Source organism: Myripristis murdjan, chromosome 19, assembly GCF_902150065.1.
Source record: "Myripristis murdjan chromosome 19, fMyrMur1.1, whole genome shotgun sequence".
Taxonomy (NCBI): Eukaryota; Metazoa; Chordata; class Actinopteri; order Holocentriformes; family Holocentridae; genus Myripristis; species Myripristis murdjan.
Window position 1 is genome coordinate 8,204,259 of NC_043998.1, and position 25,020 is coordinate 8,229,278.

Consider the following 25,020-nt stretch of genomic DNA (forward strand, 5'->3'; position numbering starts at 1 on the left):
GTGTATGTGTGTGTGTGTGTGTGTGTGTGTGTGTGTGTGTGTGTGTGTGTGTGTGTGTGAGTGTGTGTGTGTACACTTTGGTCCTTTTAAACTTGTCCCTTTAGTACTTGCTTCTTTCATGGAGAGTGAGGGGGGAGGGATATATTATACTCTTGGCTTTATGAATAGGCTAGTTTTTTCTCACACTAAAAGATCGTGTCTCTTCTGAGAGTGGGGACGGTCCTCAACAATAGGTCATTGTACACACCAGCAGCTACTTTTGCAGGTCTGTGTATGCTCTGGTCTAATCAGGCTGTGTGTTCCCAAAACTCTTTTCCTTTTCATTCTATTTCTATTGGCATATTGGCTCATGGATCATTTGCATGTTTCTTTTCCTCATTTATTTTCACATTAACATTTTCTGTGATAGTTTCTCCAAATGAAGAAATCTGTTTTCCAAGAAATCACGTGTATGTCTTCATGTGTAAATGCGTTGCTCCACCCTGAAATGTAGGGCAAAGTCAAAGTGCCAGGCTTACTGTAGTTTAGTTTCATGCTCAGGTGAAGTTAACCCACAAATAACAATGCCCTCTTGGCCAATGATCAATGAAGAAAAAAATATTTTGGAAATTAGAACTGGTGTTATACCATAAACAGGAATGAGTTGCTGAATTATATCAGTCACTATAGCCAGCATTAATGAATAGTCAGACAGAGCAGTGGTGCCCTCTGGAGAGGACAAAGGGAGAGCAAAACAGGATACAAAAAGGTTGGAAAATTGTTGCATGAAAGTGGAAACCACTTGGTGCCAAGTCTGCCGCACCTCAAAGGCAGATTGTGAAGCAACTCTCCTTCCTCTGTCAAAGCAAATCTCCATGCAGCCTGTTTTCCTGCAAACAGAGGTACTAGCCAATTGAAACACTGGGAGGGGCTGTCTGGCTAATCCTCCACTCATGTGACTCTACTGAATCATTAACCCAAGGAGGCCCCTCCTTTAATAACCCTGCTGCCCCCCCTCCCTCCTTCCACGATTTGCTGGGCTGGCTGTGGGGAGTATATGATTTGGTTACACAGAGGGCTGGGAGGTGCTTGGGCTAGGCAGTCCTGTTCAGGCAGTAGTGAGAGGAGAAGAGAGAAAACAAGTGGGAGAGTTACAGAGAATATGCCTGACAGGTGGAGTGTCCCACGACACTTTGCAATGGAATGCACGATTTTAGAGAGAAGGAATAAGCTGCACTGAACAAGACACATTATCAGCTCTGAGAAAGATGATTTAGACACTGGACCATGAAGAGCCAAGTGGTTTTGGGCAACCCAGTCATGTTTGGTCCTGTGGATTGGAACAATAGAACTGGACCGCCGGTAAAAAGAGGGAAGAGTGTGGAGGAGCTGGGAGATGCTGGCTGGGCGAGGGAGAGAGAGAGGATGGTTCGTCTGCAACAGCTACAACAAGTACACCAACTCCAGCTTCAGCAGCAGCAACAGGTTGCATATCCCGGGTACGCAGTAGTTGCTGGCCAACCACAGGCACCGGTGATGGTGGCAGGTCCAGGTGATGCAATTCCAGTTCCTTGCTGCTCAGTTCCAGTCCATGGTGGCTTGATGCCTCTTCAAGGTGGACCAATGGTGGCTGTAGCTGTGCCAGTGCCGCCTCCAGTGCATGTGCCAGCTCCATGGCCTGTACAATGGGAGAACCATGCCCAGGTTAGACAGGACAGTGCCTGCCATAATCCCAGCTGGGAGTATGAGGACCGAGACAAGAGAGCATTCAAAGACAACAGGCCTCAAAGTCGGGACGTCTATTTCCGCCCTGGTTCAGAGGATGGTTACCTGGAGCTGAGGAGATCTGAATGGAAAGGCAAACATTGTTTCTATCAAGGACCAGAGGACTACAGCTCCCAAGAGTACAGGAGAGTGCCACAAGAAAAGGACAACAGTGACCTCAGATCTCAAGAAAGGTACGATAAATCAGAGGTGGACAGAAACAGAATAGACTATTGGACTAGAGAGAAGGACCATAATTCTGACCGTTATAGTCACAAGAGTCACAGAGATTTGGAACAATATGATCAGAAGGATGAATACAACCACAGGGAACATTATGACAGGAAATACAAGGAGCGCTATGAACACAAAGAGCAGTATTATGACAACAGGAAACATGGTAAAGAGGATGTGAGAGAACATGACAATTACAATAGCCGGTACGAGGATGACTATGATCATGCAGACCGCTATGCCCACCGTGAGGATTATTATGAACAGAGAGACAGAGACTACTACTATGACCGCAATGACAGAGATTATTATGATCGTAAAGAGAGATATCACTACAGAGAAAAGGACCACTACCAGCGCAGAGAGGAGGACTACTACTATGATGAAAAACCTAAGGACCATCATTATGACCGGCGTGCGGAGGATCGATATGACCGCAGAGAGGACAGGGATGCCTATGATCACAAGAGTGAGGAAGTGTGCAGGTATAAAGGAAGAGAGCCTGACTTTGGACAGGATGAACACTACAGCTATAAGGAAAAGGACCGTTATTACAGATATAGGGATTCCTATGATGATGAGAAAGATGAGCCTTACAACCAGAGCAGGAGGAATGACTGCAAAGCAAAGGAGCAGTATGAGAGGAGGGCCTTAGACCACTACAACCTTGAGAATGATGGCCGCTACAATCGCAAGGCTGACAACTATGAATTTAAAGAAGAGGAACATTTCTACCGCAAACCCCGAGACAGATATCAGGATTTGCGCTCAATATCCATAGACGAATACCCCACCAAAACTCGCAAAACACACTGCGAGGAATGGGTAGAGGAACAGAACCAGAAACTGGCACTCAGGGAAATGCATTCTTTTGAGGATCCTGTAATATACACCCGCAGTGAAGACCAGGAAAGGGGATATGAGTCGAGTTCCGGGAGTGCAGGTCCAAGACGGGGCCGCAAGCCAGTTTATGTTGGTTCACTAGATCGTAACAGTTTCTACAGGAAGACAGCCCCAAGCTCCCTGCGAAGGTCACAGTTTGCCACCAGCAGGAAACAAAACCAAGGTAAACATCAGGATGTTGTCATGTGGGAGCAACCACTGTATATTCTCAATTGCCAAGGCATGGTGCCAAGGTACTGTGCTCACTGCAGGGTTCACTAAAGTCCACAGTCCACCCTCGATAAGATGAAACCACATTTTAAATGCTGAGGTACAAGTCCACTTTACTAAGGAAGTCTTGCAAAACATAAGATGATGCACTTAAGGTCATAGATTTAATGTACTCATCCTCCCTAAGCTCACTGGATAAAAAGGTATGGAGAAATCTTTGCTGTCTCCATCTCTGTTATGAATGACCTCCAGAAATACCCTGGATGCTTCCAATCAATGCTGGAAGCCTCAAAGTGCTGAGTGGTCAGGCACTCCCCCCACTCCCTGTAGGAATGTGTGTGTCAGACAGACCCTGCGTGTATGTGTGTGTTTGTGTGAGTCAGTATCAGCTATTCTCTCAGGAAGGTGCACTGTAAGGTATTTGCAGGTGAAGAAACCTGCTGAACAGGTTTTATGGTTTTTGTTGTCTCTGTCATTCTTGCTCTCTGTCCTTTTTCTGTTTTCTTCCACGCTCTGCAAAGCTGGTGCTTAAACCAGAACTAGTCTTTTCAGTTCTTGCTCACATGACCGAAAGGTCAATAATACACTGTCTTGGCCTGGCTCTTCAAAAAGGGGTACAGTTGAAAACCGTGAGCTCACTGCAAAGTAGTGACATTCATGATGACTTATGTAATTTCAAGTACCAGTATATATATGTATGCATACATTTCAGCATACATATTTTAGAATCACTTCATATGCAGGTTACCTGTTCCATACTTGGGTTGTTATTTTAATAGAAGTTTGGACAGTTTGGACCGTGAGACCTGTCTTAAAAATAAAGAGAGAAGGCAAAGCGAAACTGTTCTGCTAAACCCTAAAATGTAGTTAGTCATGTCATCACCTGTTATTATTGGGCAGTTGTCCAAAACTATCCCAGTGATAATCATGGAAATGGCTATGGATGGGGTTCATATTGGAGTTCATATTGTGTTCTGATAAACAGCCATAGTCTGTAACTAGGAAATGCATCCAAAACAGTGCCATGAAGTAGGTGTGTGTTTGTGTGTGTGTGCTTCACGAGGAGCAGTAAGTGACAGAGCACTCCTCCGGCTGAGGTCATTGTGTCTGAGAAGAAGCAGGTGGTGCCCCACGACCCCTCCCCCAATTACACCCCCTCCCCACTTACACACACACACACACACACACACACACACACACTGTCCGCAATGGCCCCTCCACACACACATTTTGGGAAACCAAGTATTAATCCCTAGCGTCAGTATGGTGAGTGGACGGTGGGGGTCTGTCTGGTGCCAGGCAGTGACCAGCACTGTGCTGACTCCTTCACTGTAAGACTAGACTGATAGGGTGTGTGTGTGTGTGTGTGTGTGTGTGTGTGTGTGTGTGTGTAGGGAGGCTTATTAGAGGGATGACGCCATTTTTCAAAACAGACACATGCACACTTATTTCTGCGTTGTCTTGTCATCTGTTAATCTTGTTAAACTGTTTCGGCCTGGTCAGGGTTTTGCTCGGAGTGAAGCATTTGATTGCAGGGCTAAAAACATTAGAGCACTCTGTGGCACAGCTTATTGGGTTTTTGCTCTGACTGGGTGACATTGAGGTGATTGTAAAAGCTTTTTAGGGAGGCCTAAAGCATGTACAACAAGGGCTATTGTTCTCCTGTAATCCAGCATTAGAGCTCTCTCTGTGCCTGAAAGATCTATAGAGCCTAATAAATAGCGTCTAATAACCAGTGTTTCGGCTGGCAGAAACTATCACAGTTCTAATTATAGTTCCACTGTGTATTATATATTCAGTGTGTGTGTGTGTGTGTGTGTGTGTGTGTGTGTGTGTGTGTGTGTTTGTACCTTTTTAAATTTTTTTTTCCTTTTTTCGGAATAGATCAGCAGCCAGTTCATGTTCAACCTCACAAATCTAATGTTTGAATCATGTGAACTGGTGAAAATCTGCAGTGTGGTGAAAATGTGTGCGGATGCATCGCTGTTTATGGCAATGCATGTTTATTTTTATAGCACCTCTCAAACACAAGGATATTCCAAGTGCTTTCTATAAGATTTTTAAAAACGACATTAAAACGATGTAAAAGACACAACTAAATAGAAGGAAAAACGAATGAAATAAATTAGAAGAAAGAATGGTTTTGGTTGCACTTAGGTTTTATTTCTTCTGTAGCATTCATGTCCTTGGCTGTATGCTTCAACGGCCATGTGTGGGTATGTGTTATCATACAGCCTGTGGTCCAGTAAAGTGTACCATGTTGTCCTCTGTAATCCTTGAGCCGTCACTGCTATTGGTGGGCAGCATGGAAGTAGGCAGGGTGAGGGAGCTAGGGGTTAAGACTGAAAATCTTTGAACAAGATGTGGCAGCAGTGCTCTACAGGGGGTTCAGCCTGTTGCTAGTGGGCAAAATGTAGGTCAGAAACTCCCTGACAGAAATGTTGACATCTGTACAAGGCATCCTAGGCATCACTAATGCATGCTTAACTGCACCTGTATGCTTTGTTTATTGGTTTATCCCAAGCCCTCTTTACTATAAGGCAGCATGGCTCAGGAGGCACCGTAGAGTGTTCTGGCAATCGGAGGGTTCCTGGTTATATGCCTGCCTCCAGAGAGTGTGCCAAAGTGTCCTTTAGCAAGACACTGAGCTGAGTCAATGTGAGGCAAACACTGTAGTGCTTTGAATGGTTGGTAGACTAGAAAAGCGCCATGTAGGCCTAAATGCAGTCCATTTACCATTTAAAAAGAAACCAGAGCTGGGCAAAATAATAGCACAATATATTCAGAATATCTCCCAAATGTTCATTTTTGTGGCTTTTTTAATGGTGCGAAAAATATTTGATAAGTCTGCACATCTCAGATTTTGGAAGCCAACTCTACTGTAATTCTAAGGCATGTAGTTTGATATTTTAGTTAATCCTGAGCGCAGAATCAAGGCTTGCTGTCGACTTGTTAATGTGCTGTGGAGTTTAAAGGTGCTTAATATGGAGTTTCCCTCAGAAATGATTAATGAAAGTGTTTTTAATTTAATTTAAAATTACAACACATCACTGCACTCGTCAGTCCACCCTAAAACACTGAAAAATGATGCCTGCACCTTTGTAAATAACAAGATTGATGTTATCTCTGCTCTGTCAGATAACTAGAGGCGTGGGAAAAGACAGACCAAGATCTTTGACCTTGTTGATTTTCCCAGTCCCATCAGGACTAACTTGCCCGTAATGAGACACATGAATAGCAGCTGTGTCAAAGTCGCATTTTTCTAGAATTCCCAGTTTCAGTTTTTGCTGTGAGACTATTTTTTAATCCCCAGTAGGCTATCTCTTTCTGTATCTGCTGTGGTTTGAAAGTAGTTCTTATTTGGATAGTTACGTTTGCTTATATGGACCATTTGAACTGTTTTTCATTTTGATTATACAGTAACCCTAAGACAGGGACAGAACCTTACACTGACAATAAACACACTGAATTACTTTTGTTAACCGTTCATATTATATGTGAGAAAACATCCCTTACAAGTCAGAGAAGAATCTCGTTTTTCCCAGGAACTCAAGATGCATGAAGCAAGATTGCTGACGTAGAGATTTGATATGAGCGATCTGACTGTGCAGGAAAAGATATCAGACACACAACACCTTTTAAATCGCGTGGTATTTGCTCAGTAAATCAGAGGGTTACAGTTTAACCATGCTTTTGTGAAGGGTGTGTATATTAACAGCTGTTTCTGCCGTGCCTGGCAATAATAAATTTAATGTGGCAATTTATTGTCATGAAGTGATCAGTTTATCACCCTGCCATATTTGTGTGCAGAGAGCACAATCCAGTTCAATGTAGTTCTGTTAACTTTGATTTAGTAATAGGAAGGGAAAAAAAAAAACACATTGCCCTGAGGCAGACCTTTGCCCTAACTTGTGCTGCACTACAGTTAGAAAAATATCTGATGTTGCCAAGTCAAATTCTCAAGGTGATTCTCACTGCACTGAAGCTGCACTGAAGGAACAGCCTGGCATAGGATTTCACATTCAAGGCAGCAACCCTGAAAGTTGATACAAGATGGTGCCATTACCATGTGAAAATTGAGAAAACATCATTGAAAATTCTCCCTACACATTTAACTTTGTACTATTACACCCCTTCTTTGAATCCATGACTACGTTTAAGTGAATTTATGAGGTTGCTGCACCATTATTCACCACTGAAGCTGCTGTGAGACCTAACAGAGCCTTTGTTCTCTGCAGCAACTTGAAGACAGTATGGCCTTCACTGAATAGGACCTTTCACTGATGGTTTTGGGCCTTCGTAAAGTCCTCTGCACATATGCAAAGCTGATGGTCTCTTGAATTAATCGAACACTCCTTATCTTAGAAATGAGAAGAAATGGGACATTCCTAGGAAGATGGAGACGCTTCATTAGCAGCCTGGTCTTCATGATCTTGGTTTAATTTGGCATGCCAGCCCTTAACCTTATTGCATTTTAGGCATTCAACTTGTAAATGAGATTTTTAGCTTCATCCCACAACCAAAGCTATATCCCTTAGTGCTGAACAGTGTACACAAAACACAGTGTTAAGAGCGGAGATAATACAATTCTAAATCCTACAGCTGTCAGTGCATCATTAAATGAATAGATTTGACTGCTTTTGCAAGGATTGCCTTGTGGTGTGGGTACAGGGCTCTGATTACCAGGAATATCCAACAACAGCACAGAGAGTTTACTGTGAGATTCTACCAGGAGCTGGAATGTGACCTTATAACCTTTGACCCTTGGAGATAAACAAGAGTGCATCTCACTGGCGAGGCTCCCCTTCCACAGTATTTAAAAGTGATCTTTTCAGTGATTCAGCAGTTTAAGGGACAAATTGCACCAAAAGCACACAGTCTAGCTTAATGAAAACCCCTCTGGAAATGCTCATCTTGTACCATACTAGATCTGGTTATAGTGTTTAGGATGATTGAAAAAAATACTTCCATAAACTTCAGCAATCCATAGTAATGAGTATATAATTCAAATGTTCCTTTGTTTGGGCAGGAGTTTATTTTGTGAAGTCATACCTGTAAGTAGTTAAGTGCAGAGAAGTTTGCACAAACTAGTGTGCAAACTTTATATGTGCCCCAATTTCCCAATAGTCTTGCACATATTAAAACTGTCTGTGTTTTCATATCACTAATGTTTTCTTACCCTAGTTACCAGTGTCACTAATTTTTCCATATGTATTGCAAGCTGCAGCTTGCAAGTTGTCAGGCAAATATGATCTGTTGCTGGTGATGACACGTTGCCAGCCAGTGCCATGGGGCTTGTATCAACTCATTCTCGAGCGCGCACACACACACACACACACACACACACACACACACACACACACACAGGTCCATGTGTATATTCCCATGTACTTATTTTTCAGCGAAGCCTCTCCCTTTACTCGAAAACTTGGCTTGATATGTGAAGGGCCCCCGCTATTTGTGTTGCCTTGGCAACTGGGCATTCTTGTGTGAACTTTGGAGCAGAACACACACAGGGCTGATTGTGTCTGACCTTAGAGCTCTCCATTGGCGTGCAAACTTTTGACTTTGCACGGCTAATAATGCACTATGCTCCCCAGGCACAAGTCAGTGAAGCATTACTTGATTGCTGCATTTTTGTATTAAATCATCAGATGTAACTAAATGAAGAAATGCATGTTTGAGTCGACAGGAATCATTTTTAATTAAGATGATGAAAAAATAACAACAAAACTTTAAATATGGCCAGGTAGCAGGTACAAGAGCATGGCAGGAGTCAAGACAGAGATGGTGGTTAAATCCTAAGCATCATGATTTTGATAGAATTCAGCCTGTCTGGGGCGGAGCCTCGTCAGGTGTGAATTCAGAAACATGGAGCAGATTCAGCAGAGAGTAGAGTTGCCTGGATCAGACTGGACCTTCATTTGATAGTGATGCTTCTCACTTAAGTTTACAGTAGCCACATGTGGTCTCATAGTGTAACTTAAAAATGCAGCGCTTGTGCTTTGATCAGATAAATAGGATGATAAAGAAGAAGAAAAAAATGACTTATGTAACAGCAGACAGTATGAAGTCAACTCCTGTTTCACAAGTCTTTGTTTGGAATTTGAAGACAACAAAGCCATGAGCAAGTGACACATTAGACATTATGCATTCAGCCTATAGTGACGCTCAACCGTATGGCTCAGCACCGTGGGAAAAATATTGTAGTGACAAATCCAGAAAAGAAACTTTTTTTGTGCAGCACGCTCAGCTGGAATTTAGCTGATTCCTCAGATGTGCTATCCTCGCGTTTCATGCAAGAGCTCACAACAGCTAAAAACATATTAGGATGCAGCAGAGTGCTCCCACACCTGTTCATTGTAACCAAAAAACAGAGTCCAGCTCCAGGTTTTGGTGTCTGCCGTGGTGGTTGTCCTCTCTGATGTCTGTGTGTCTGTGTGTGTGTAATCATGGTGGGTTCCCATCCTTTCTCATGGTAATTGGAGCTCTGGAATGGAGTTTTGTGCAGCGGGACACACACTGTCCTCCACAAGCCTCAGGAGCTGGACCTAACTTTGACAATGGACTGTCTCAGAATGACTGGTCTTATTTGAACCACTGCATGTCAGGAGGGGGGGTGTGTGCTTGTTTTTGAAGTGGTTTGAAGAAAGTTGCAAGTAGCAGGTGGGTGAAGCCAAGTAGTCCTTCAGAATTTTTCCTCTTTCTCCCACCTTTTTTTTTCTCTTTTTCTCTGCAGACTAGGCAAAGAAAACACAGTGACTTGGAGGAATGACAGTGAATTAGAGAGGTTTATGTTAGAAATTTCTCATTGGATATGTTTTGTGTTTTTTATGGCTCAAATTTTCAAGTGCACTCTGGCAGCTATTTGAGCATTTGCTGGAAGAAAGTTTATCCACTATGGGCTGCACACATTGTGGCGTAATTTTGGTGGCATATTTTAGAATCACTTTTCATCTGTGGAAGGAATAGTATGTTGGATAATACCAAAGAAGTTGTTGGAATATCATAGCAGCTATTATACTTTATTTTTGGTTTTTGTCAAAATCTCTGTGGTATGATTTTGTGCATCAAACAACAGAGATTGTATATTGTTGTATATTTATTATACATCAAAGCACATTCTGGAACATTTTGAACAGCAGTTGTTGATGAAAGGGAGGCCACGACTTTTTCACTTTCCCAGTCAGTCCAGGGCTTCAATCCACCAATATTCCAGTTATAAGCCCAGTAATTTTTAGTCAGCCTGTGGGCACTGATGTTCTGAATGTTTTAAGTTGTAGTTTGTGATGTTCTGTTCCATCTGATGTCTCATACCTTGTTTTAAATCGTTGGATTACTGTAAAACCTCCAGAATTCCTTTACTTGGCCAGAAAGTCTCAATGAGATCACTGTCTTTTGCCTTTTGTGCCTTTTTTTGTTACAATGTAGTGAGATGATGCTTGTCCTCTGTCATTTCCTCATCGTGCCTACTGTGAAGAAACCCTATTTGAAGTACAATGGTTTCCCCACCTCGTAGTGTGCTTTGAGCCATGACCAGAGTGCGTCACATAGCCCAAAACTCAGGAAAGAAAGGGGGAATTAAGTTTTGTCAATAGAAAAAATAATCCACGACTGGTAAATCTTCATAAGCCTTTATTATTAGTCAGAATTTGAGGATGAATATTCATCATTGGTGTGAGCTCAGACTGTGGTGGTGCGCAGAATCAGAGGCAGACATTCCCATCTCCCCTCACAAAGACCTGTTGACATTGCAGACTCTCAGCTTTAATTTCCAACCTCACTGCGATTTGGAACCGGGTCAGCTTTTGAATGTAACTCATTTATTAACCCTCACACTGCCAGCGTTGTGTACAGACCGCCCCAGCCCCCTGCCGAGTCACAACCCCTGCCATCCCTTGTTGGGATGTTTGGTCCTCATAAAGGCCAGACCATGCCACAAGCAATTACTTCCACTCTACACATGCTCTCTGTGTGTGCTGGAATACACACACCCATGCTTACCACAGGTCGTAGCACAGAGTGTATCCAAAATTATACAAGGCCCACCCCCTACATACTGTTGTACACAAGCTTTCAAACCTCTTTTTTGTAAAACTATGAATATTATTTGGCTTGTAAGAAGCAGGACAGCGACATTGCCACTGTGACTCTGGCCTTGGAAGCATTATGAAATTGTCTGATTGAGCATGTTGTGGGTAGTGATGAAGCTTGTTCTTTGTATCATTAGTAATGATCATACGGCTTCATTGACGATTGTACTGTAGAATATGAATTTATTGATTTATTTATGATTGACAGTCAACAGGTGTGCAATAATGAAACAATAGCTGATTATGAAATGACATATCAGACTGTTTTACCTCTCATTTGAATCAACTCAAAATGTAAAGCAAATTTATAATAATAACAGTGATACTAACAATGATAAAAAATAACGATAATCTTTATTTATATTGTACCGAAATCTGGCATTTCTCTGTGTGTCTCCCTGAGTTCATCGATCTGAGCCCCACCCCTGATTATAAACACATAAACGTCATCATCAGCAGCAGGCTGTCACTCACACCGAATGATAAGCAGTGTAAAGCCTGTATCACTCACCTGAGTAAGAGGTGAGTCATTATTTTAAGGGTGTTTCCTGCTGGCTTGTGGAAGAGTTGGTGCCACACACTGATTGCCACAGATCCTGTTGCACCTGCTTCTGTTACCGTAGTGATGTCCTCTCAGCTGTGTTTTCATATCACACCTGATTTTGTGTGTGAATGTATGGATGAGGACAGTTCACTTTTAAATTAGCCAGGTCATGTAGTAAATTTCATAAAAATCTAAAAATCGTTGTTGTTGTTGCTTTTCCATGAATGGCTGTTGAGCCAATGCTCCGTCACTGGCCAATAAACTGCAGTTTCACTTTAGATTTCAAATGAATGCATTAGAATGCTTGAGTGTGAATTGTTGTGCTTCACTTGTGTTTCAGTCCTATGCGTGTGGGTGGCCATGTGTGAATGTCCAAGCCCTACATGCATGTAGCATCCTGATTATAATGCATAGAACAAAGGAAAGTGGAATTCCCTAGAAGTGGGTCAAATCCTGGTTATGTTGTTTCACAAGTTATGTGGGAAATGGCTGCGTATTTAAACTTGTGAAGTGGGGCATGTGATGTGTGTGTGCAGAAGATCAACCATGGTAATGAGCAGGTTTACTGCAATTAAACGTGGAGTCTCACTGTTTTTAGTCTCTGTCTGTAATGTCCTGCTGTGTGACTTCAGCAAGCGCTTAATGAGCTATTTTCTCATCTTTGGGGAAATACTCTGGCTTCAGCAGTGTTGTGAGTTAAATACTGGTAGAGCAAAAGTGACAGACACTGCCAGAGATATGGTGCATGCGATGAGAAAAGCTCTTCTTAGTCTAGTCTTAGCCGAGTCACGTGAAAGGACAGGGGTGGGAGGGTGGGTGGGGTGGATGAGGTAAGGGAGGAGGGAGGGCAAAGGGCAGGTGGCAGGGGGATCAGACATGCCCCCTCTTTTCCAAAAAAACACACAGTATGTTGTCACCTGAAACTCTTTGTACGGTGCCTCCAAAAAATATTCAAGGCTAATGGCGCAAATTAAATGTAAATGTTTACATTTTTTCCAGTTGTACAAGTAACAGTGCTCGCTTAACTAATGAGTTAATATCCTACTGTAAGGCGTTTTCTTCAAGGAGGATTTTTTGTGTGTCTAAATGGAAGAACTGCCATGGCGTGGCTTTGTGTGTGTGCAACATGTGTTTGCAAGTGCATGCATGGGGTAACACGATGGTAATCATGGTTAACTTCATTAGCCTCTGACAGCATCTGTTCGAGGGGCTGGCTGACGTCATCCAAGTCAGTCAACCCGACGCAGCAAAAATATCTGCCATGGCTGAGACGTCGCAAAGGAGGCCCACACGCTGTATTGTGAAATACACACATCCCACTTCTACAGTAAAAACTTGGTCTGAGAAAATTCTCAGACCAATAATATCATCAGTAGCAATTGGGGTTTGTCATTTAGATGACATGAAGGGCTAATACAATTAGCAGACACGGCGAGTAAAGATATTCTTGGCAGTAAGACATCATTCAGTTGATTAGATGCACAAATGCACAAGTGGAACTCACAGCTGTCAAAGTTCATTTTTTATATTCAGTTCAATTAGTGTCTTAAATGTTGTAAATATGTGCACACACACACAGATCATATTCTTCTTTAGTTGTGGTCTCTCTTTCCCTCACTGCTCTCTCTCTCTAACAGCCTCTTCTTCTGTGTCTGCCCAGTCCCTGAGAGCCTGTATGTCTGTAGCTGCTGTCACAGGCCATTGTGCCAGAGACAAAGAGCCTGAGTCCACTCCACTTTTGGGCCCATTGATTGAAGGCAGTGGTGCGTGAACCGGGCTCTCCCTCCTATCCCTGGCACCCCCAAAGATCGTCCCCTTTACGAGCGATAGCAGAGATGTAGATCAAAGGCTGGTCAGACATGGAGAAAAGGATGGGTCGGGGCGGGGATGGCAAGAGTGGCACGTTGTAGTGTGTTTGGATAAAAGCCAAGGAGGGATGCAGTGGGAAAGTTCAGCTGGGCTTCCTCTCTTCCCCCTTGTCCCTCTCCCTCCTTTTTAGCCTTTGTCATCTCCATGTTTTGGTCTCCACGTTGCTATAATAGGCACTGTGTCAGTGCCAGGTACATGTCAAGTAATCATCTGAAGCTGATGAATGAGTTAGAAATATTGGTTATTTCTATTTATATTCCTTCAGCAAAATCATTAAGCATGAATCTCTGCAGGAAAGTATTGGTCAGGTGCCAGGAGTTTATCTCACACAAGCAGGAGCTTTTGGTGAAGACTGGGGACAGTCTTGAGCATATATTGAGCCATGAACAAACTGGATTTTATCTTTCAGTGTTTGTCTCGATGGAAACAAATGATGCCCTGTGAGTCTTTCCACTTAGCAACAGAGCTAAATCTGTCTCCTTTCCTGTCTGTCCAGAGATGACCCTCCTGTCGTCCCAACCCAAACCCCTGGAGTCCACCCCGGTCTCAGACACAGCCGCCGCCGCCGGCAGCACCGAGGACCCCGAGCTGCGGATGCTGGAGAAGAGGACGAAGGTCATCGAGGAGCTGCTGCAGACAGAGAAGGACTACATCAAAGATCTGCAGATGTGTGTCAAAGAGATAATCCAGCCGCTGCAGCGCAAACAGGTGAAGAGATTTACAGTAACGATACCACGACACGTGTAGTACCTCTACAAGAATAACGGACCAAGTAGATGAAACTAGAGCTTCAAGACATCTTGGAAGAGATCATTGAGCAGTTGAACTATCGAGAACAGGAATGGGAGGTGTAAGCAGGGTCAAATCTCAAGGTTCTTATGACCAAGATGACCAAGAAACTCAAATAGAAACAGTCAGAAGCTGAGAGAGGACAGACGAAAAGTTTTAATACTGTACAATTGACATAGGAAATAAAGAATGAAGTAGTTTTGTCTTTGCGTAAGTTGGTGCTCAGCACAGAGGAGCCTTATCTTCTCTTATCTTATTTAACACTTTCTTTGTACTTTCCTTAAAGGTGCAGAACGTGGACTTTGATGGTCTCTTCGGCAACATCAGCTCTGTGATTGACCTGTCACAACGTCTGTTCAAGACCCTGCAGGACACTGACTCCATCGGTAAGGAGCCACACATAATGGCTTCATCTACCACTCCTTTACTCTCGGTGCTTTGTACACCTTTGCACCCTGCACCTCACACTGTACACTCAAGCAGAGGTATTTCACTTCAAACAGACAGCCAGTAATATTTCTTTGGGTAAGACCTACAGCAGCTTTTGAAATTCCTCAGCAGTGCAGGTTAAAGTTGCACTTGATTCGTCGAATGTGCAGCAGAAACTTACATATCATCACCGAGACACAAAGTCTTGACTGTGTTGTTTTGAAAGTGGGTCCCAAAATATCAAGAGATATAATGCATGTTGAGTGAGGTGTCATGATTTGCTTGCATTCTCTTTGTTGTGTGTATTTATGTTCATAGTAGATATGACACTGTTTATTGTGCTGTTTTTGGTGATTTTTATTTTTCTGCTATAAATTTAGCACATTGAGTCCACCGTCTTTGTTTTGGCTTTTCAGGAAAGGTCTTTCTGGACTTCAAGTCAGAGCTGGAGGAGGTATACAAGATCTACTGCCAGAACCATGATGATGCCATCTCTCTCCTGGAGACCTACGAGAAGGATGAAAACATCCAGCGGCATGTGCTGGAGTGTCTGGAGAAGCTCAGGTGAGTCACTGTGCGACATGTAGCCATCGACAGAAAATGTGGCTGAACTGGATAACTACGTTTCATCACTGAGTTGTGTGTGACTTGGAAAAAAAAAATGTATATATCATTGCATGTGAGTGACTAGAAATACTCTGTGTGTGTGTATGTGTGTGTAACAGCATGAAAACAAAACCAAGAGTGGCCTCTAATATAAAGTGTAGAAGGTGAACATTAACTACTAAAGGAAAATGTATTGTTATATTATCTCTAGAGACATCTGACCTGCTTCAAAAAAGTAACCAGTTGATACACTTTGGACTCTGGTTTGAAACAGTTGTCAGGTTTTGCCGCTGTATAATTATTTTCTATTGGATTGAAAGCTCTGTGGCCATGTAGGTCATTCTGGAGTTTAGTAATAGGTTTCCCTGTGAGCCCACATTCACATCGTTTTAATTTATGATAGCAGACTTTGAACTCAGATATGTGGGCAAGGTTCAGTCTGAGAGAGAGGGGTAGTCACATTAATCTGTGCTTTGTCACATTGAAATAAGACATTTTATGCGACATCGTTGCGCTTAAATGTCTCATTTCCGTTTACGGACAAAAGACGTCTTACTATTGTTGGTTGCGGTGAGTGGGCTGCTAGTCATTGTATCTCTGTAGACCTCAGTAATGTGGAGCAGCTGAAGAATGTGCCCTACCTGTAACTGGTTTCACTCGTCTGGTTTCACCATTTCTCACCCGTGACTCAGGCACCTGAGTTAACATTGCCGTGTTGGACTCATGTTGTGTAAAACGTAGATATCTATCTCTGTTTGAAGATAAACACAAGGCTGTGATCGGATTGGAAGCCTTGGGGACAAAAAGCCTCTGGTTCCAAGAACAAATCTGCATTACAGAGGAAGGACACTTTATGCCTATATTATCAGCCCCTTTCTTTACAGCCTGTTTTAGTCAGGTTTATTGTTTTTTAGTTCTTTGAAGTGCTGTTTTCAAGTCACTTTGTAAGTGGACCACAGATTTGCCAAGCTTAACAGGACAGTATAATAAAGTATTATAAGGGTGTGTGTTTGTTGTAATATACATAGCGATTAATCTTACCACAGGTCGTTTGTGTGCCGCAGCACAGGGACATGTGACTGTGAGGACACAGCAGTGCTTTTCCAGAAACTGCGAGCTGATCTCCTTGACAAAACTTTTACTTGTACATTAGGCGCCTGGCCAGGTCTGAGATAGCACTCACAAAATGAAACCATAACAACCCCGGGTGCTATGGGCCTGAGTCTTTTATTAACTCTGCAGGGAACTGGACAAAGTCTTTGGGTTTAACTGAACTACAACCTGAGGTTTTGTGGCATTTGGCAATATACTGTAACAGACAAATAAATAACTTCAGCCCTCATTTGACAGACAGTGAAGCATCAGACCAGAAATCCTCAGTGCAAAAGTTTGATGATAGCATTTATTTGCAGTATTGATGCCATATCCACATCTCAGCAGCTGCAGTTTTTAATGAAGGATAAATCTGACAGAGTGATAGATAGATAGTTTGATGCAGACCCCAGCAAAAATCACAGCAGTGTTATTTTACTAGTTTTTTTCAGTCAAAATGAAAATTATTATGCAAAAATGATCATCCCTTCTAAAAATCAAATCAGTCATCATTATTGCAATTGCAATATCTGTCAAAATAATCACAATGTGATTTTTTTACCACATGGTGCAAAGTCAGAGCTTTTTATTTTTTACAGCCTAAGGCTCTGCTGCATTTAAGCCCTGTAAGCAAACAGCATTTCTGAAAGTTTTCAGGCATATAAATCCTGTTTCTGTTATCTGTTCTCTCTCCTTCCCTCCGTCCCCACAACAGAGCTGTGTATCGAGAGTGGTAAGTCTCCCAAACGAGTGTTTGTTAAGATTTACAGCATGAGAATCTTCTGACCGCATGCCTACCGCTCACTAACCCCCCGAGAAATGACCTGTGTGTGTGTGTGTGTGTGTGTGTGTGTTCACTTCCTGTTTTACCTGAGAACCAGAGTGTGTGCTGCGTGTGACGGTGACAGAAACAGAGGCTGTGCCATTTCAGTTCCCTTCTCCTTGAATTGAAATGGCCCCCAGCCTCTGTCTAATACCTTGTTGGGTGTTTGCATGTGTTTGCTTGTGCATGTGTGCATATACTTGTTAAGAGATGTAATATTATTCGACGTATATTACTGAACCTCTTGACCCCAACAGCCCCCAACCCTTTGTAGGGATCAGCAAAGAAATTGTTGCTGGTCCTGGAAAACACACACTAATGCCATCTTATGGAGCTAAGCAGCAATAGCATCATACAGTACAGGTAGTAATATTAAAAAGTCATTAGTAAGAATGATAAAGGAGCCATTTCATTTAGCTTGTAACAAAAAAATAAAACACTTGAGCATGTTTTCTCATAATATCTGTGTGCTTATATTATGAGATATTTATTATTATTATGAGATGTTTCCTTGTTTTATGAGAAAAAAAAGCTTTCGTCATCAACATCGTTTCTCATGAAGCTGGTTTCTAATTTGTAGCTTCTTATTTAAGATGTGGATGCAGGAAATTTTTAAGGAGAAAAATAAATCTGCTTCCTACCTTGGAAAACAGGTCAATGCGTACATCATGTTTACAATAATGTGGGTATTGACATGTTTGACTGGGTTAGAGGCGGATTTAGGTTTCCTCTAAAATGACAAATAAAGATGCCAAAGAGAAATCCAACTTGAGCCTTTTGACTTTTTCTTTCATAGCAATGAGAAATGATCTCATAATTATAGGAAAATATGTCAGTATGAGGAAACTTGGTGAATCTCTTTTTTTCAGGATGAATTCACTTCCATAGAATGGTAGTCAGATTTTAGCTGAAGACAGTCATGAATTACACGATTTGTTTTAGATTCCAAATTGATGCACCAAGTTTGAAGTTAAGCTGTTTGAGTTGTTATGTGCTCTTAGATCGCATTAAAACTAAGCAAATCAATGCGGTTTGGCATATTGTGCCATCCCTCTTCTCATGTGTCTCCCAAATACTGTATTTGTCATCATCCGCTGTGTATGTGTGTGTGTGTGTGTGTGTGTGTGTGTGTGTGTGCTCTCTTGTGATGATGACTACATTGGTGGAGTCCTACAGTTTTAGAGCTGGCAACACATGAGAGAGAGAATTGGGATGGGACTTTGCTTGTCAACAGAAGTCTTTGGTTGTTGTTGTCTAAGCGGTGGGTGTGTCTTTTGTGTTTGTGACACCGTATCTTTTCTCTTTCTCTCTCTGTCTCAGGGGGAAGACGAATTACATAAATCTGGGCTCCTTCCTGATCAAGCCGGTGCAGCGGGTGATGCGCTACCCGCTGCTGCTGATGGAGCTGCTGGGAGCCACGCCCGAGAGCCATCACGACCGGCCCCATCTGACCCAGGCCCTGCAGGCCGTCAAGGAGATCAACGTCAACATCAATGAGTACAAACGCAGAAAGGATCTGGGTAAAGCTTTTTGCAGTCTGAGTGATTTTTGCTTTTTGCCTATCTTTGGCTGTAATTCCACTGGTATAGATAAAATGATAAAAGTCTGTAATTCTACTGGTACAGATAAAATGATAAAAGTCTTTGCCCCTGAATGATGGGCAGCAGACTTGTCCTAATGAGTTAATTTAGTGAAAAAAGTTGAGATCCAGATGATTAAGTGCCTTTATGTTGAAGTTTACCCTCCAATAAAGCTCTGTCAGTTTCATAAAAAAAAAGTTGATTAATTTCCTTTTGAAACAGGATATTGGGCCTGATGTAAAGCAGGGAGGGATTATTCAAAAGTCTAAACTAATGGGATTTTTTTGGGGGTTTTTTGGGATGGTTTTTTTTTTTTTTTTTTTTTAAATTTAGGTACACTGCTGTCCAAGAATCAAAACCTTTTGGCATTTATTGTATATTGTATTTATTGTATATTACATCACACAAAATCAGCCAACAAGGTGAAAAAGTCATTTTCCATTTCAGTGTGACTTTTTAAATGTCTTGACTGGTGTTTCCTGCCTCAAGATTTCCCTCTGCTGTTCACAGTGGTGAAGTACAGAAAAGGAGACGAAGATACGCTGATTGACAAGATCTCCAAACTGAGCATGCACTCCATCATTAAGAAATCCAACCGAGTCAGCAGCCACCTCAAACACCTCACAGGAATATCACCCCAGGTGGAGTAATGCTCCTTTCTGATTTCAAAACCAAAGTGGAAGCTCTCAGGAAGAGGGATTAAATGCCTCCAGCCTGGCAAAATGTGACCAGAACCAAGTGTGTCTTGGGAATGAAAATGTGTTGGTGTTAATCTGTGACTTTGACTTTTTCCTCAGATCAAAGATGAAGCGTTTGATGAGGCTGAAAAGAAGTTCAGGCTGCAGGAGAGGCTCATTAAATCTTTTATTCGGGACATTTCCTTGTACCTGCAACATATACGGGTAGGTTGACCTGAATGCACTTTTGCCCCTCCTTAAAAGCCCCACCCCACTCTCAGATAGGCTGTGGCATGTTTATGTTTAAAGGTCAAGGAAATCCACTGTTAAAAAGACTTTTTGTCAGATCACAATATTGACCAAAATAATCATGATGCCATAATCACGCAACCCTACATAATACACTTACTTAACACAGTAAAATGTAAAATGTAACTGTCACAACATGATATGAAAGTGAAGTGCATAAAAGATAACTGATACACTGGTCTAGAGAATTAATACAGTATGGCAAAAAGTTTTATTGGGATACCCAGCTATATGGACTTTTGGCACATCTATATCTTTAACTAGAATAGAATAGGATAGGATAGGATAGGATTTTTGCAGTTTTGAAAGCAGATCAGTGGTGGAGAGTAGCTAGTTCCAATTTTACCACCATATATTTTACCAGAATTTTATTCCGGAACAAGGCACATGCTAATGGGAAAAATCCATCTCTGCTCTAAAGGAATCGGCATCTGTGAAGGTGCTGGCAGCCATCAGTTTCTGTGACATCTACACAGAGCACAGTGTCCTGGACCCCGAGCGCTTCCAGAGAGCCCACCGTTGCATTAGCGACAAGCAGTTCACGCAGTTTGTGAGTCCTATTTCTGTGTTCAGCAAGTTCATGTACAAGTATGATGTGCATAGTGCATGTTATCAGATATGAATATTAGTTCAGTCCATGTTTGTTGTGATTTGTGGCTACTCCCTGCAACTCTGGCTATTTTCTCATGATACTTTCTCTCTTACCGCCAATCACCCCCATCCTTCCCTGAGCAGAAAGAGCGCACAGAGGCCTTAGTCATCAACCCGCTCACTCAGCTCCTCCTCATGTTTGCTGGGCCGCACAAACTCATCCAAAAGCGTTTTGACAAGCTGCTTGACTATGACAACTGCAAGGAGCGTGCAGAGCGCCTGAAGGACCGCCGGGTCCAAGAGGAGCTGCAGGTGGCACGCAACAACTATGAGGCGCTCAATGCCCAGCTTCTGGACGAGCTCCCCAAATTCCACACTGTGGCAGAGGAGTTGTTTACTGGCTGTGTGCGGGCCTTCGCTCAATCCCAGAAGGACTTCATGAAGATGACACTGGGAGAGCTGCAGCCCCTCCTACAGGTATGTGAGTGTGTGTTAATGGGTGTGTTGTGGGTGTTTTAAACTGGGCATTGGGTCATTGGGTATCTGTGAATGAGATGTATATTCCTTTTTATTTCCAGTTTTCTGGTGGCACACAGAGCAACATAGTGACTATGTTCCAAGATGAGTATAATCGAGTTCTCCAGCTTCTGCAGAGCTTCAGCTTCTGTCCTGAGAACCTGCCTCCCACCACCACCACACGTAAGCCCTTCGAGAAGAAGACTCTCGAGAAGCAGACCTCCAAGAAGCAACTGCAAGGACCTGTGAGTTTAATTCTCACCCCATATCTACCCTCGCAACGAACCCAGCACCATCTTGAACTTTGACTCTCATATCTTATAATTACAAAGACTAACCCGCAGCACTATATACCAGCCAGTTAACATGATCTAACCATGGACCATGTCTTTATGTCCTTCAGCCCAATTACATCTTGCAGACAGATGAGCAGCGTGCAGCGCTTCTGGCACGCTACGGCCCTGAGAAGCTTTTCCAGGCTGAGAGGAACTTCAATGCAGCCCAGGATCTGGATGTCTCTGTGTTGGAAGGAGACATTGTAGGCGTTATCAAGCAGCAGGACCCCATGGGTAGCCACAATCGCTGGTTGATTGATAATGGAGGTAAGTACTCCTACTGTAAATGAACTGTGCTTGCGTGGGATGTAGTGATATAGTGCCAAAGGAAAGTGCTAAAACAGACATTGAACAACGGTAATCACACAAAAACTGAACCCTCTGATCAGTCTGATCGCCACATAACTAGTCAAAGAAGTCACCAAGTAAGTTGTACTCTTACATTCTGGAGCAGTGAAGTCCAGTCCGTTGATACCTGAACCTTGATGGAGGTAGGTTAAAGATTTCTGCTGCAGTGATGTGATTATATTTCTGTTTCTTCTTCTGCAGTTACCAAGGGATTTGTTTACAGCTCCTTCCTCAAGCCCTACAACCCACGCAGGAGCCAATCGGATGTGTCCATTGAGAGCCAATCATCCAATGAGTCAGGCTATGGTGGCTCCTCCCCTGTTTTCTCCCGCCAGAACAGCAACAGCACGCTGACCTTTAATCAGGATACGGCCACCGTCAGCTTTTCCGCGGCACAGCCTCAAAGCCATTCCTCACCACACCCTTCACTGGACTCTGGCTCCTCCCGCAGGAGCTATCACAGAGATGCACCTAACCCTAACTCCACCAATCAGAACAACTCAATAAACTCCTCACCCAGAAATCCTTCAAATCATAGGGAATACTCTGATCAAACATACCGAAATTCCCCCAACCACAGAGACTCAGATCCCTCCTACCGGTATTCAGGCAATCACAGAGACTCATTTGATGTGAGCCACGCAAACCCGGCCAGCCTTAAAGAGACGTCAGACCTCTCAGAGACAGACTCCTCTTCTTCACTCAGAAATAACGGTTCACAAAGGTACGGCCAAGCAGACACAAGCGTCGGTTCACACCAGTGGCGAAACGGAGATAGTCGCAGCCAGAGGAAATCTCCCCACTCCCGAGATGACTACATCGAACCACAGCCAGAACCTGAGAGTGAATTAGATGGACATCAGGTGAGATTGTTGGACCTTTTAAAGATGCTTTTATAGTTGCATTTTCAACCCGGTGCAAACCCAGGATAAGTGCAAAATCAGTTTCACATCCATTCTCAGCCCAGGGTTGAACCCTTCAAGTCGGGAAGAGGCGATGTTCTCACTAAAAAGAGATTGGTTGCTCCATATGATCAAATGTAGATCAAAAATATGGAAACAGGGAAAACAGAGTTAACTTCAAACAACAATCCACATACAAGAAAATGTAACAGTGAGGAGGAAATATTAAAAAAGCCTTTACTGTGGTGGCTAAATCATTAAAAAGCCAACATGTTTCAACCACCTGGTCTTCGTCACAGACAACAGGGGTGTAGACTCATCTATATAGTTGCAACAGCCAATGGCAGGCATGATTGAGCCACCACAATAAAGGCTTTATAATATTTCCTCTTCACAACATTTTCTTATATTTGGAGTGCCTGGATTGCCTTCTTGTTTGTTTCCTCTGACCATGGGGTGAATGTCAGGACAAAGTAGCAGGGTTGATGTGATGTCAGAGTGTGAAAGTGCCTTAACATGCATCTTGTGTTTATAATTTGAAATGTGCCATCTTATTCCAATACCAAAACAAGGATCGACAAGTCATTTTTTCATATTGACAAAGTGTGAAAACTGAAAACAAACTACATCTAACTGTGATATTTTTTGTTTGTTTTGTTTTTTTCCTCACCTAGATTTACTACGCTCTCTACTCCTTCAGTGCCCGTTGCGCAAATGAACTGAGCATCTCAGCCAATCAGCGCGTCCGCATACTGGAGTTCCAGGACATGAACGGCAACAGTGAATGGTGGCTGGGGGAGGCAGGCGGACGGCGAGGCTACGTACCTTCGAACTACATCCGCAAATCTGAATATACATGAACGATTTTTATCAGGGGGATGGACGATACATGGCAGGACTGTTTCTCCCCGATAGAGCTCACACTGTGAGAGCAGACAGAACAAATCACAAGCAAGCAGCTACACACCTGATGGCTTATTTTTGATCTGTTGTCATGGAGTTTGATAGTGAGAAAAACTTCCTTTTTGGAAACTTACTAGTGTTGTTGACACTACTCTGAAAGTTAGCATAACATGCCTATATTTATAGACTTTTTAAAAATTATTTTTACTTGCTGGTAACTTCTTTACCTGACTCTCCCTTGTATCCAGTGAAAATACCTGTGAATTGTGCCAGGACTTTTGCCATATCCTCTGGGTCTGAAGAGAGTGATTTGTATGTTGAAGAGAACAGTTTTAAGGATAGCACGTTGGGATTTGCAATGGAAATGTGAATGCTTTCGGTGCAGACCTCTACCAGCTGGCATGCACACATGCTGACTCAAACACTGTGTTAATGACATTTTGTGCACGTGGTTCATTACGCCACCAGAACGGACAGCGTGAAGATATTAGATGTGTTTACAGTGTACAGCAATCAAGGTGTGTGGCACTTAGATCATCCTCTGGTTGCAAGTTTGAAGTGACTCCGCAGCCGTTCAAAAGGTTGAGTTTGGAGTGTGGTATGAAATTAATACAGGCCATAAGATTACCATCACAGATGCATAACATATCAACAGTAAAACTAAGGACACATTTGAATGGGATGTGACTACATAGGTATGGTTTACAAGCACTCCTCTTGACCCTTTTGTCAATAACCTGAATGCATTTTTTTTCCAACCGGGTCGACTTTATGTAAGCAGGTGATGACCACTTTGACCTGAACGAGGAGGTCAACCAATGGGAAGAGAGAGATTGCGAGCATGTTGACAGATCTTGACCCCCATTGATTACACCTTACTCTCCTCATGTACATTATATATAATGCTGTATATTGAGAATGTATTACTGCACTCAGTGTAAAGTGATCACTGTTTGAATAAAAAAAACAGCTCAGCTGACAAATCATGACAATTTTCATGTCTTTTTTTTTTTTTTTTAAAGGTGTTATAAACATATACTTTGTCATTTGTAGGGGGGAGGTTGACACTGTCATCTTGCAGCATTCAACATTTTCATGCTGTTAATGACCACGTGATGATGTATTATCAAATGAAAAAACATTCATTTATAGTAATTAAGCACAAATAATTTTGACATTGTAATGCCTTGAGGGGCAATATGTCATTTGCAAGTCAATTTATTTCAGTCACGCCAAAAACAGATTAGTAAATTGATATAATGGATATACTGCAATACTATTATACTGTGGCACCACTAAAGGTGTTCTGAAGAAGAATTGCAAAGGGGCCCAGTGTTTTCCTTCGCCAGGCAAATCCAATGCTGTTTACCGAAAAAGCAAAAAAAAGGTCACAGAGCAAAAGGGAAGAAGAATTCAATCAAGCAACTCTTGTCCAATCAATGCAAGGCGCTAATGATTAACAGGTAGGTGGAGTGTTAGGGGGTCTGTATGTTTGGGGAGGATTATTTAGGACGGCTGTCTGAA

At 42.6% G+C, this 25,020-nt stretch overlaps 1 protein-coding gene across 3 annotated transcripts in view; it reads left to right on the forward strand.

Moving 5' to 3' along the window:
* Positions 1 to 24,485, forward strand: part of dnmbp (dynamin binding protein) — a 61,974-nt gene extending 37,489 nt beyond the window's left edge. Inside the window, exons 1-14 of one of the 3 annotated variants that reach the window (XM_030077535.1) lie at positions 1,074 to 3,043; positions 14,093 to 14,304; positions 14,672 to 14,771; positions 15,231 to 15,378; positions 17,228 to 17,245; positions 18,656 to 18,855; positions 19,426 to 19,556; positions 19,713 to 19,817; positions 20,323 to 20,451; positions 20,637 to 20,969; positions 21,071 to 21,253; positions 21,412 to 21,610; positions 21,893 to 22,554; positions 23,268 to 24,485. In XM_030077535.1, the coding sequence (XP_029933395.1) occupies positions 1,267 to 3,043; positions 14,093 to 14,304; positions 14,672 to 14,771; positions 15,231 to 15,378; positions 17,228 to 17,245; positions 18,656 to 18,855; positions 19,426 to 19,556; positions 19,713 to 19,817; positions 20,323 to 20,451; positions 20,637 to 20,969; positions 21,071 to 21,253; positions 21,412 to 21,610; positions 21,893 to 22,554; positions 23,268 to 23,453 (4,383 nt within the window). In that variant the 5' untranslated portion in view covers positions 1,074 to 1,266 and the 3' untranslated portion in view covers positions 23,454 to 24,485. Of the gene's footprint in view, positions 1 to 1,073; positions 3,044 to 14,092; positions 14,305 to 14,671; positions 14,772 to 15,230; positions 15,379 to 17,227; positions 17,246 to 18,655; positions 18,856 to 19,425; positions 19,557 to 19,712; positions 19,818 to 20,322; positions 20,452 to 20,636; positions 20,970 to 21,070; positions 21,254 to 21,411; positions 21,611 to 21,892; positions 22,555 to 23,267 lie in introns of those variants that run through there. The other 2 variants (XM_030077533.1, XM_030077534.1) reach the window with 2 other exon arrangements.
* The last annotated feature ends 535 nt before the right edge of the window (positions 24,486 to 25,020 follow it).